This window comes from Cuculus canorus, chromosome 2 (assembly GCF_017976375.1).
Source record: "Cuculus canorus isolate bCucCan1 chromosome 2, bCucCan1.pri, whole genome shotgun sequence".
Classification (NCBI taxonomy): Eukaryota; Metazoa; Chordata; class Aves; order Cuculiformes; family Cuculidae; genus Cuculus; species Cuculus canorus.
Window position 1 is genome coordinate 146,445,382 of NC_071402.1, and position 13,268 is coordinate 146,458,649.

Genomic DNA, 13,268 nt, shown 5'->3' on the forward strand with positions numbered 1-13,268 from the left:
CGCGGCCGCCGGGGCTGGGAGTCGCCACCGACGCCATTTCCTCGGCGCCCCCGCGGCGGCGCGGCCGCATCAGTGCTGACGTGAGACCGACGCGCGACTCCGCCCGGCGCAGTCCCCCCCACCCCCCTGTGACGGGGGCAGCACGTACGGGGCGGCGGGTGAGTGCGGGAGGGGGCGGGGACACGGGTGCGCGCGCGGCCCGACCCCCCGCGGGCTTGGAGCGGGGGAGCGCGGCGGGCGGCCCCGGCGGCGCGGAGGGAGCGCGGCGGGGCAGGGGGCGCTGTGCGGCCCGCCGTGCGGGAGCGCGCGCGCGCGGGAGGCGCGGCCCCGGCGTCGTGCGGGAGCGCGCGGGGGCTGCTCGCCTCGGTCCCCGGCTGCGGGAGCGTGAGGGCTCCTCGCTCCTTTACAGCCCGCGCAGGGGAGCGTGTGGGTTGTTGTACGTTACAGCAGCCCAGGCAGAGGAGCATGAGGGGCTTCTCGCTCCAATACAGCCCGGGAAAGGGAGCGTGCGGGGCGTCTGTCTTTTTTTACCGTCCGGGAAGGGGGACCGTGGGGGTTCCCCGCTCCTTTACAGCCCGGGACGGGGAGCGTGCGGGGCGTCCTTCTCCTTTACAGCCCAGGAAGAGGGAGAGTACGGGTTCGCCGCTCCGTGCCAGCCCGGGCAGGGGAGTGTGGGGGCTCCTCGCTCCCATGCAGCCGGGAGAACAGGTGCTGCTGCGGCTCGGGTCCTCCCTCCGGGGCGAGCCTTAAGGGAGCAGCCGGCTCGGCCCCGGCAGGGAGGGCCGGTTACGTTCGGGTTTTCCGAGCCCCGCCGCTCAGCATCTCGCTCGGTGCGGAGCGGAGCAGCGCGGTGGGAGTACTGACACGATCCCGGGGCGCTGAGGCTTCAGCGCTGCTCCCGGTCAGGGTCTGTGTGGGCCCTCCGGACTCCTCCGAACGCAGCCTGTGCCCTCCGCCCGGCGGGCTCGGCGCTGCCCTGTCCGGGCGCGGCGGGCACGGGGGCAGCAGGCAGGCCGGGCTCCAAAATACATAGGTTTTTTGAGGGTTATGATATTCTAGGAAGAAAATAATGGAACCACATTATAGTTTAGGAGACGCAAGAAACTTAGTGTGAGGTACTGAAAACTTTAATAGTTTTGGTCGGGTCTGTGGCACCATTGCGCGTTGTCCCCGGGTGAATGCTGTGACCGTCTTGACAGTCAGTGTGCTTCGTAAAGCAGATTACACACTTAATACTTGGAAACGCAGTGCTTTTCCAAGACCAGTGCATTCTGTGAGTTTCCACACCGTGGGGTCATCAATAAATGCCAAGTAGGTGTTTGTAAATTCACATCCTTGCTCTCGAGTAACTTCCCTGTAATAAAAGCCTTCAAAGAGATTTGGAGCAAGGGCTGAAACGTAGTTCTCAGCCTCCTGCAATTTCCTTTGTAATAACTACCTTTGTAAACAGTCTCTGATCTATAAAGTATTTTTGAAATAAAGAAGTTGTCTTTAAAATGTCTCTGGGTATTTAATTAGACAGTCACGTTTCTAGTTATTCAAAACACTGTACCAGTTTGTTTATGCCATTTAGGTTTACCAGACAGACATTAAATATTTATATTAATATTCAGTGATGTAATTGTAAGACAAACATCAGTGTTGGAGAAAAGTGAAAGGATTTTTTGTGCTCTCTGTTATGCGAGAACACATCTTGATAAGGATGCTATCCTTAATCTTTTTTGTATGGACAAAAATGTATAAGGTTCACACCTTTAGCTGTAAGGGACTTGCAATTTTCTGGGTCACCCGGGTAGGGTTCTTTAGCTGAATGCTGCCTGTCAGTATCGTCCCATCAGGGATGCTGCTGCTGTCAGCTGAAGAAGCTTTTGATGTGCACTATAGGCATCTTCTTAATCAATGCTTACCTGCTGCTGACCTTCTGTACCTTAGTCTCAGGGACTGTAGTAAATGTGCTGATACATATTGAAATGTTGCCAGCAAGGTAACAGTTAAACCTCCTGCCACATCCAGAAGATTTCTCTGCTGTTTTGTAGGAAGAATGAAGAACCAAGTGTCTTTGCCTACATTATGGAAAGCTGGGTTTTGCCCCCTTTCTGTGGGAGGGGAGAGGTATAACTTGTTTATTAATTTAAAAATGTAGACTAGTACTTACAATTACTGTTCAGTGATGGTAAGGAACGAAGGTGGAAAATATGAATGTATTAGAACTGAATATAAGGCTAAACTTTGTACATTATTAATCATACAGTGAAGAAAAATGTATAATTTTAAACAGAACCTAAGACCATATACCTTAAAACTGTTTGCTTGGTTTTCTTTTAAAATAGGAGGAAGGTAATGTAAACTTCCAAGTGTGATGTGTATTACTGTTGAAACATCCTTATAAAGGATTTTAAATGCTTGGCAAAAGTTTTTTCTTTTTTCTTAGAAACTAGAAAGCAATAATTAAGTTATAATTTGTTTGCAGTGTGGACTGTGTGTGATACATGTGGAAACTATCTTGGTAGTTTCTGGATTGGGTTAATAGCTGTTTCTTACCATAGTCTGTCTTACTGATGTTTTAGAAAAAATAGTTATGGTCTTGCTCTGTGTTTTTCTGTACATTTATTAAAAACACTTCAGTATATTCATAGCAGAATTATATGTGAGATAATAGAGGAAATACAAAGCCTGTGCAACTCAGGTTATAGAAATTTAAGAGTTTATGGGCACACACTAAAGACAGTGATAGCCTGGACTGGACTGTGCAGTTCAGGGGTTCCTTAGTATACAGGGCCTTGAGCTATGCACGAGCCCATGTGAAGTGACGTGGCCCCGTGCGGCTGGACTATGTCTGACCCCCTGGGATCAAGTGACTGCAACTCATCTTCGCCTGCATGTTCAGTAATCCCCTATAGTTAGGTTTGTTGAAGTTTCCTAATCTTGTAAAGTGTCTGAATTATGATACTGGTGTTTTGGTTTCAGTAATCTCTCTCATTGAATTTTTATACCAAGATAACTAGTGTTGTCTTTGAAAAGTACTTGTGTCCTTTGTTACTTTTGGTTTTTTTTTTTATAGGCTCTAATTAGGTCTTTATATTTGGATGGGATTTTTAGTCAAGGCTCTCCTACAAACATACTAGAATTACCAGGTTCTTAAAAAAAGAAGATTTTAGCTTCTCTAGAAAGAGTATTTTGCTGCGTTCTAGGATAACAGTTGCATTTTACAGCAGTGGAGAAAAAAAAAGGAAATATTTGCATTGAGTAGGAATATGCATAGTTATAGATGGAAATCTATTTAGGTTCTAAAAATTGTCATGTATGTCATAAGTCTTAATTATATTTGTTACTTCATTGGCATGTAAAATGTGTGCTGTTGTTTTTCTAATGTAATGGAGATAATAGAAAAAGTCCTTTCTTTGTACTGTGTTTTGTAAAATACTAGGAATAACTTGTTATTAGTTTTTTTCCCTTGGCTGATGCTCTTTTCAGAGCTGTTTGGTAACTCAGTTAGTGGAGCACAGCAGATGAAAACAATTTGGGAGAAAAATCCTAATAAACAAAGTCATAAAATTAAAATAATTTTGTAGTGTTCTGCAATCAGTGAGGAAATATGCTAAAATTGAAAAATAAACCCTACTTTTCTCATTGTGAAGAATGCATTTTTCCAGTTAAAAATTCTATGACATGCATCCAGTGGGAATAAAAATACTTGGGCTTATTTCCAGCTGTTTCTGTGACAGATGGCTTTGGATAAGAAAATACTTCGAGGCCTGTATAAAGTGAATTAATTCTGACTATATTCCTATCTTTAGGAAGAGATTACAATTAATATGTTGCCAGTACCTATGCGTTATTTAATCTCCCTTGGTGTGTGAGCTGTTCTGAAGCTTGTGGAGGCATTCTTACATGAACCAGATAGAGCTTTTTATGTTTGAGATTCTGTGGATGGTCCCAGTTTACTAAGGAAGAACATATTTTTTCTACTTTTTTATTATTGTTGTTGCACGTAATGTATAGATGAACCCAGAATAATCTAATAGATAAACATCTTGTTATGGAAAATTGTGTTGGAAAGCTTGCTGAAAACATTTTTCCCAGAGTTGCTTAACTTTGGTGAATTTTAGTAGATACTTATTTAGATTATATATAGAGAAAAAGGTAATTAGTGGTAACTAACAAGACAGAAATGTAGAAAGATTTTAGGTGTAAAATGTCTCCTTATGAACCTAACCTGAATTGATACTGTTATAGAGTACGTAACTTCTGTTGGCAGAAACACTACTGTTAACTCTTAAAAAATCTTGAATTGTGTGCAGCTTGGCTACCACTCGCCATAGCGCTCTTCGGTCTGATCCCTGGAATGCCATTAGAGGAATACCAGCTAGAAATATGCTTCTCTTCAGTTAGGCAAAAAGGGTGATTCCTAAATAAAATTAACTTCTCCAAGATTGTGGAATATTCTGTAAAATTGTGCCACGAAAGGAGCTGGGTTTACATTTACTTTGTTTTAATGTAGTTAGCTTTTAATGTGTAGGATTAAGTTCAGGACCTTCGGGGTCAGGCGCATAGCAGACGTGCTTCCCCATCTCTTCCCATCTCTCAGTGTTAAGAGCTGAGAAGAACTGCGGTAACTATCAACCAGTTAAACAGTTGAACTTTGAGTTCAGCTGGGCTTGCCATCCCCTAGTTGCAGTAACTGAACTCGAGGAAGCGATATCTGCTGCTTCTTAAAAGCCCACAACTACGTCGCATCTTCCTTTTGCAGCCTCAACTCCTTGTGTAAGTGAGGTATAGGTGGGAGTGGGGCCACAGGCATCCTGCCTGCCTGCTTATTGCTGCCTGACCCTGTCCTGTCTCTGTTCTGTTTGTAAACTGACCTGTTGCCATGGCAATCTTTGTGACATCACCTGTTTAATGTTGCACCTTCAGTGCAGGGTTTGGTAGGAGAGGAAGGGAGCGGAAGAGAACCGAGCTCTTGTTTTAAAACACACACCTTCCATTATGACTAAGTATGCCAAGAAATACCGAAAAGCTACTGCCAGGTAATTACATTTTTATATAGCAGATATATTTGGAAGTTTTTCTAGGGAATTAATTAAGCTCATAGTTTCGATTGAAGGTCAGGGAGAGGCTTATTCTTCTGTGAAGCTTACTCTACTTTTAAACTTGAATTGAAACTTACCCTAATTTTAAACTTGAAAAGAAGAATTGTTGTGGGTCTTGAGCCACAAGTAGTTTACAGACAATTGAAGGGTAGATCCCAGCTAGGGGTCAGCATCTCAGAAGGCTCGAGAGGGCTGTAGCAGCACATGGTAGTCAACTTGAGCCTTGTCCAGCGGGAGACGTCAGGTGTGAGGGACCTGCTGCAGGCAGTGCTGGTGGGACACTGGAGTGCTGTGCTCCTAGCCCTGCTGTTGACCCTGCACAGGACCCTGGCACTCTGTGCTTGACCCTTTCTTAAGAACCATTTCCAGAACTGCCTCTCCCTGCAGCTTTCCAGAATATTTGTTTTAGAGCTCCTGGATATATTAGTGAGCATTGCAATACAGGAGAATAGGAAGAAAAGACTTCAGTTAATCTGATAGTTTGGAAAGAAATGGATTTATTTTTTGTTACTAGTTAGTTGTCTGCTCCAGATATAAGTCTGGGATTGCTGTTTTCTCCCTAGGTGTCTAATATACCTCCCTATATTACATTATTTAGATATCTATGTACTTAACTTTTAGATACATGACCATGGAAATGGTTGAATCGCAGCAGGATGACAATGCAGTGGAATCTGTGCTGGAGAGGGACACTGGTCACCTTCGGAATCAGCCAGGCCGAAGTCAGATTTCTGCAGCATCTGATGTAAGTTGAAATGTAGAAAAATGGGAAGGATCAATAAAGTTATACTCAAAACTGCTACGATTTTTAAATTATCAATTTGTATGGAGTTCTCAGGTTCTGTAAATCTTGTTATTAAATAGGAAAAATAGAGCAAAGGCATATTGAACTACACCTGTGGTATTTAACAAAGGACAGTTATAACATTAGGTCTGTTAAAAGGTAATGCTTCGAAGTGACTGAGCTTCTCAGATTGATCAGTAGGTACTTTTTTTTTTTTTTTTTGCTTTTCCAAGATGATTATGTTTATTATGGAGATGGGAATGGAGCCTTAAAGAGATGAGGTGGCTGCAAGATCAAATATAGCTAAAACGTGTATATCTTAAAATATGTGTGAAATGAAAAATGAATAAAAATAACTGTGGTTCTTTTCTAGTTCCAGTTTTTGTATGGAATGTGTTTTGTCTTCTTGCAAGTACTTTTTTTAATGTATGCTTGTTTTGTTTCATCCCTGTGCATCCACTGACAGTGTCTGGAGTTCTAAAAATACACCTTGCGTGTTCTATATGGTAGTCATACCGGGATTCTTCTTCGGTAGTTAATGGATAAAAGATGACATGATAATAATTATCAAGAATTAAAAACATGCACTCATACATTCAGCACTTGAGAGAAATAGTGTTCTTGCCTGTACTAAGAATTATAGCTTCTAGAAGCTGTATAGACCCCTCAGGAGGATCTTCAAAAACTTGTTGTGAAATAAAGGGACTGATTTAAAAAAAAAAGGTGTTACAGAATCTCTTCATCATCAGAAGTTAGAAATTATTTGGTAAGATTTGATGCCATGTGTTTGGTATGATAGATAATTGATTTACACTATAGGTATGTTTTCAAGACTGAATGCAGCTATTTTTTGTTGGGTCTTCAGACACAAAGACTGCAAAGGATTGATGAACGCTTTTGTGTTGGTTTTGTTACCTGTGGCATTTGTAGTGGGTTTGATGCCTGCAGCGCTAGGAATACTATTGTTTTGTTTTGTTTTAAGAATGGAGCATGAAACCAAGAATTTTATGGGTTTTGCTCTATTGATGTTGTCCCTCATTTTTTGTTTCTTGCACAGTTTAGTTCAAATTTTTTGTTTTAATTGTGTAGGATGATTTACATGTAAAATCTATTATCTTGTGCAGTGGTTTCTGAAGAAGAGACTGGTGAATTGTCATGTGGAATTTTTAATGCTGATCTAGGGACAAAGCTGCCATTGATGGCCTAAGAAGGCTTCTGCCGGGCACCCAGGGAAAACGCTTTGTTTATCTGCATTTTGTGCTCGCGTACTGCCTGTGAAGCTTCACCCATACTAGGCATAGGCCTCAGGTCGCTCAGTTACAACTCTGTATTACTGATGGATCTCCGTCAGTTAGCACTAAAATGAAACATGTGTGGCTCACTTTGAAGGCTCAGGATAACTGTCCGGAGTTACATGTGGGAGTCTCTCTTTTTGGCCAGATGGCCTGAGAGCTTGCTGGAACCTGTCAGGGCTCCTCTGAGCTGGTGGCTCTGGTCAGTGTTCTTCCCCGGTCATCCGGAAGATTGGGGTTGATGTCTTAGTGCCACTACTTTCACAACAGTGAAGCTGAGAGGCCACCAGTGGGCTGCAGCGCTACTGCCCACCTGGGTCAGCTGGGATACCACACTCATGTTCTTGGCACTTGAGGGCTCAATTGCCACTGCATATAGTGGTAGAATGGGCCTTAGTGGGACACCTATCACTGAAAGGACTTGTGATGTTCCTTGGGCTTGAGATGAGGAGGGTGTTCTTATTTTATGTTCTTACTTGGTGGGCTCAGAAGGTGAGATGCTTTGTTGTGGTAAAGGTTTGAGGCAGATGTTAAAAGGGGTTATTCCCTGTGTGAGGCAGGGACCTCCTGTGGAACGTCTTCTGGCTGCTTTGGCTGGTATGGGATAGGAAAACTCTGTGTTCCCGAGGAATTTGTGGCTGTGCTGGTAGTCTGGTATCTGTATTTTGGCAGTTGCAGAAGGGCACGGATAACGCCTCTCTCTCCGGCCTCTTGAGGAGTGCGGTTAGGAGAAGACAGCCACTTCAAGTGACTGAAACGGATCCTATGCCAGCTGCCAATAATCTCTCCTACTAATTCCCCTGCAAATGTGCAGGAATATGAGAAAAAAAGAATAACTTGGCTCTTACCAAGAGGTAACGTGTCTGGTTACTGTGAAACTGGAGATTCCTTTTCAGACATCTTGGAGGGGCTTTTGTTTGGGTTTTTTTCAGCCAATTATCTTTTTGGACTTGGTTTTGTTCAGTCAGAAGTAAAGCATTTTTATATGCTATCTTTTAATATTCAATTTGTAGTTTCCTGTATATATTATCAAAGAATCGTGGAATGGTTGGGATCTCTTGAGATCATCCTGTCCAACCCCCTGTGCAAGCAGGGTCAGCCAGAGCAGGTTGCACAGGACTGTGTCCGGTTGGATTGTGAATATCTGCAAGGATGGAATCTTTACAACTTCTCTGGGCACCTGTACAAGTTTTATTTATTGCTCTTAGAGTGAAAAATAGGTGTGTGTTTGTTTTTGTGTTTTTTTTTTTTTAATAGTCAGATGGAATTTCATGGGTTTCAGTCTGCTTGATTTTTGTTTTATTGTGACTTTGGTCAGGAGGTGACTACCAAAATGCTGAGGGATACAACTGCATAGGATATGGGGGTTTGTGCGGTATTTTTGGTTTTCTTCTCTTGCCCCCCCTGCTTGGAGAGAGGGAAGATGTTATGGAGCTCTATAGTGTGATGGTGTAACCTCCAACACTAAGGAGAACCTATTGTACATTATTGACAGAGAGAAGATAGCATCTTTCTTTTTTCTTTTTTTTTTTTTTCCCTAGCTTCTGTAATAGATATAGCTGTACATTCTTCCATTTTTTTTTTTTGGCGATGAAAGTAAAATTACTTTTTCTGCAAAAGCAAAAATTGGTAAATCCGAAACTAGGAAATATGAGACTGATCTTTCATCCATTGAAGCAAAATTGATTTTCTTCTGTCTTTAAAGGGTTCTTTAAATAAAATTTATTAATGTGGATTAAAATTGCATTTATGGTTGAATTTCTTGCATGCCTCACTTTTGACCAGTTAATGAATTGACATGGTATTTTTTCGGTGATCCAGTCACCAGAAGAATTAGGTAAGCAAATATTGATTTGTAAAAATTTTGGTGGATGTCTTCAGAAGCTGTTAGAAGTGTGCAGAACACCCGTACACCAGCTCAGTTCCTTCTCCTTGGGGAAAAACAAAGGTGCAAGGTGAAAAAATTCTCAACCTCTTTTGAGATGGGCCCCATGGGTTCTTTCTTACATACACGGATCTTATATTGATATGCATAGGGCTGCTCTTAAAAGGAGGGTAATTTGCATTGAGATATTCTGATAATGTTGTTAGTCAAACTTTTATCTCAGAACAGTTACATCTACATTAGTATTCAAAGAGAAATTGCATGTTTCTTTTGCAGGATTGCTAGAGTCTGTATTGTGTTCTGTGGTGTCCTGTGCACAGTTACACTAAATAAATCTATAAAAATTATAAGAGGAATGTACTTTTCAGATTTGACAGAATCCTTTCAGTTGTAGTAATTTCTTTAATCCTACATCCTTGAGGAGTTCTTGGAATCGTTCAGTTAGTCATGTTCTGACTACCAGTAGAGTTGTCTCCTGTCTTGGTCTGAGATACCATGTGTTGATCTCTCATTGCTGCCCCTGAACTAGACACGGGTCCAGATTTCCAGAGCGAACAGAGATTTTTCTGGAGCCTGGAGTGCATTGATGTTACAAGGTGGGACTCCTAAGGTTTAGCCCTTAAGGGGTGTTCTCCTTGTGGGCTCTTGGCACCAAACTTCGTGTTGAATCTTGATTCCAAGACTGAGCCCTGTAGAAGTTTGGGAGGCTGGTGTAAATATGGCTCTAAAACCAGCTTGCCAAATGCAAGCCCAGGATGTGTAGCAGAGTTTGTGTTAGAGCATTACAAACCTGCAGCGTTGTTGCCATTTTGTGTTTCCTCAAGGGTATGCTGTCACCAAATCGCTGAAATCAGCCTAACACTGTTTTCCTTAAAGCTATGTGTTTCTTCTCAGCTTTAGCTTTGGAACTGACCAAGACTTTGGCTTTTCCCTATTGAGACTACTAGGCCCGAGTGTGTTGAGTCCTTGGCCTTTCATTAGGTGAATCCAGGATGGGCTTGCCTTGCCTCTTGCCTTTACAGAAGTATGTTTCACTTTGCTTCTGGAGTCCTTGTGGTGTTTAGATTCTGCAGTGAGGACAGAAATCAGATGGAGCTGTGCCCTGTGTACTTCATATCAGCAATGTTTGAGTAAGGAGAGATTGAATGTAAACATGGCCTTTGTAGTTGCTCTGTAACGAAGTTATCTGGCCTTGGGTGACGAGAGTGCTTACATCCACAGTATAACTGTTAAGATGGAAATGCTTCTTGAAGTCAGATAACTGAGGAGTAACCTCTTTGTTTGAAGTATGTGCTTCACTATGAAGATAGTTCTTGATCTTTTTTTTTTCTGGCTGCTTTTCTTTACCCTCTTGGAGGAGGGAGTACTTCTAGTTCCAATCCTATGAAGCGTGGAACCATGCTGCTGTAACAGAGTGAATGGGTGATATTGGTGAAGCTGTTAGACTTGACTTTTGTGTACTGAAGATGATAGAACCCAAAAGGATATTACGTCTGAAGGCTCTTTGCTGTTGCCAGGGACATAAAACTTACACTGTTTAACCAGGTGCTTAATGTGTTAAGCTTCCCCTCACCCTCTGTGTTTCCGAGTTGCTACTGTGGATTGTTTTCAGTCACCATGCCAGATAGCCCTTGAAGTAATGATGTTAAAGGTAGCATTGCTCATCACTGATGTCAGAAAGTCATTTTTTAGCCATGTCTTTCAGTCAGCATTGATGCATGAAAGCATCAAAGGGTTCCAGTATTTCAGTTTGATTCAGTGTTCAATATGAAAACAATACAAAGGGATGTGTGGATAGAAATTGTTTTAATAATTTCTAATACTTATAAAAGAGATGGAAAATCAAAAGTTGGAAAGAATTTTTTTCCATTTTTGTTAAAGAAAATAAACATAATATGAAAGCATCACAGACATTTTAAAATAAAGTTTGTAGGTTATATGAATGGATATTTGTGGAAACTCAACAAACTGACAACTCAGATTGAGCTATATAAAATAGTTATAAATGAACAAATTACTTTTGGTTTGATACAGTTTTAAAATACTGCAGTCTCCACTTCCCTCAGCCCTATACCTGCTCTTTAATTTCTTCTCTGAGTTAATGACAGCAAAAGAATTTATCCTCTGATATTGAAAAATTTAGTCTTTTTAAAAGGGTATTAGCTGAATGTGGTGTTTCTTTTTCCTTCTGTGGTTATAGTGAATAAGGGGCTAATCTTGAGTACTGTATTGCTTCCTGATTATATGTACCTAACCTGTTGTGTACTAAGAACAAGCTGAAAGTCTTCACTTTGTACTGTTTTGTGTGTGTTGTACTCAAAAGTTCTTTATGTTACACAGAGTATTGTATCAGATTTCAGCTATTGCAAAGCAGTAAATCCAAAGGTTTGGTTGCAATTTGAAAATTGCCTTTCTAATGCTTTGAGAAGTTAGCATGCTTTGTAAACCTTTAGACTGCTCCATGCTCTTAACTTGAAGCTTGGGTTTAGGTTGATGTCAGCTTTGACAAAAAGTAGATCAACGGTTCAGTCCTTTAATCTCTAGTATTTATTTCTGATAAATTTCTGATATTAATATTTGTTTTATAGATTGAGAAGAAGTCTTGTGCGTCCTATTTACATATTGTAATTTAATACCATTGAAGGAGTGATTGTTTCCACTTCAGAGTTAGAAAAGCCCTCAATTGTTCTATTTCCCGAAAAGTTGTTCAGTTTCCTATAACAATTGAACAATTACGTAGTGAATGTATTGCAAGATCCTGTCTCTGTTTCCTAGAAACGTTCATTGTTTCTTCAAGATAATCTGAACAAACATCTGGTCTTTTTGGTGGTAGTGCATCTTAATAGTAGTTATATTTTTTTTCTTGCCTCCTGAAAGGAGTGTTTCCCAGGCATGCAATGGCTTATGGATCAGGAATGAAAGCTTCTTTAATATTTGGAGTTCAAAAAAACCTTTAGTGTGATTACAGAAAAATAGAAACTTTTTTTTTTTCCCCCTTATATTCAGCATTTGGCACGTTTTCCTGCTCACTGTAATATCTTTTTATCTTTATTGCTCATACCAGATACCTTTTGGAGCTGAGAACCAAGCTAGGAAGGGAATAATACCAGAATTTTAGATTAATCCTGGGTTTATTCTTGTACGTGCAGAATATGAAAGTAAGTTTTTTCAGTGTAGTTTACTTTGAAAAACACAATCTCTCTCTTTTTTTTCTTTCTATTGTATGATTTATGTTTTTCATTCTCTTGCTTTTCTGAGTTTAGAGACGTTTCATCATGCTGACTTTGAGATCAATCGTTTTCCCTTCTTAAGTATTTATTTCTGTTAATAGAAGTAAAAATAATAGTGTAAATACTGAGCTGCTTCTTAGCCCATAGGTGTTTAACTGTTTCTTAACCCATCCTCCATACTCATGTTGGAGAGCCAAGGGCTGGGCAAAGTTGTGTGTACTCTTAAAATGTCACAGTTTTGCCTTTTGGTCAAACTGCTCACGTCTAGGGCATAGTTCAAGCCTCTAAGCCCTCAGTCATTCAGTTACCACGCATGCAAGCTGTACAGGTTAGCTCTTTTGTAATGTTTTCATGGATACTTGGTGCCCCATAACTCTTCTCCCCAACCCCATCTTCAGTTTGCCTTTGTTCCTACCAGTGCAGCTAGATTTACTCCTATGGGGTGGGAAGTGAGGAGTAGGTGAATGTGGCAGATTGCCAATGAGTAGCAACTCTTCAAACATTCCTTAATGTTTCCTGTTTATCTTGTAAGGAATAACGTCTTGGAATCCTAAACTTGCACAGTAGCAATGATTGTGTAATACCGTGGCCTTGCTTTAGTGTATCTTGCAGGTTTTCTAGTTTGCTAAATTCTATGAATATGATGTTTCTAACGAGACTATGAACTCAGAAATTTGTAAGTATCTCATACTGTTTTTTTGGAGAACATCTGGATGTAATGAAAGTAAACATACTACAGTCAAATGATTCCTTGTTGGTTTTAGTATACCCTCTTAGAGCATCTGGTATTGCTTTTTATGGGCGTGGATACGCAAAGACCAAAAATAATAGCAGCCTCAAAGTAAACATTTATTTGGCAAATTTTCACATATTTAAAATTGCTGATGTTACAGAACAGGGACTGGTGCAGAATGCTGAACAGTTTTCAGAGCTTTCAAATAGTCAAAAAGACTAGCGATAATGAACTTGTTTTGAAAATGACTTGGC

At 41.1% G+C, this 13,268-nt stretch overlaps 1 protein-coding gene across 5 annotated transcripts in view; it reads left to right on the forward strand.

Moving 5' to 3' along the window:
- Nucleotides 1-13,268, forward strand: part of CREM (cAMP responsive element modulator) — a 43,433-nt gene continuing 30,165 nt past the window's right edge. For 4 of the 5 annotated variants that reach the window (XR_008448863.1, XM_054060639.1, XM_009569270.2 and 1 more), the window contains exons 1-2: nt 4,972-5,027; nt 5,712-5,835. Coding sequence is in view for 4 of the 5 variants with exons in the window: in XM_054060639.1 (XP_053916614.1) it covers nt 4,987-5,027; nt 5,712-5,835 (165 nt within the window). In the remaining variant the exon portion in view is untranslated. Of the gene's footprint in view, nt 159-4,971; nt 5,028-5,711; nt 5,836-13,268 lie in introns of those variants that run through there. The other variant, XM_054060638.1, reaches the window with a different exon arrangement.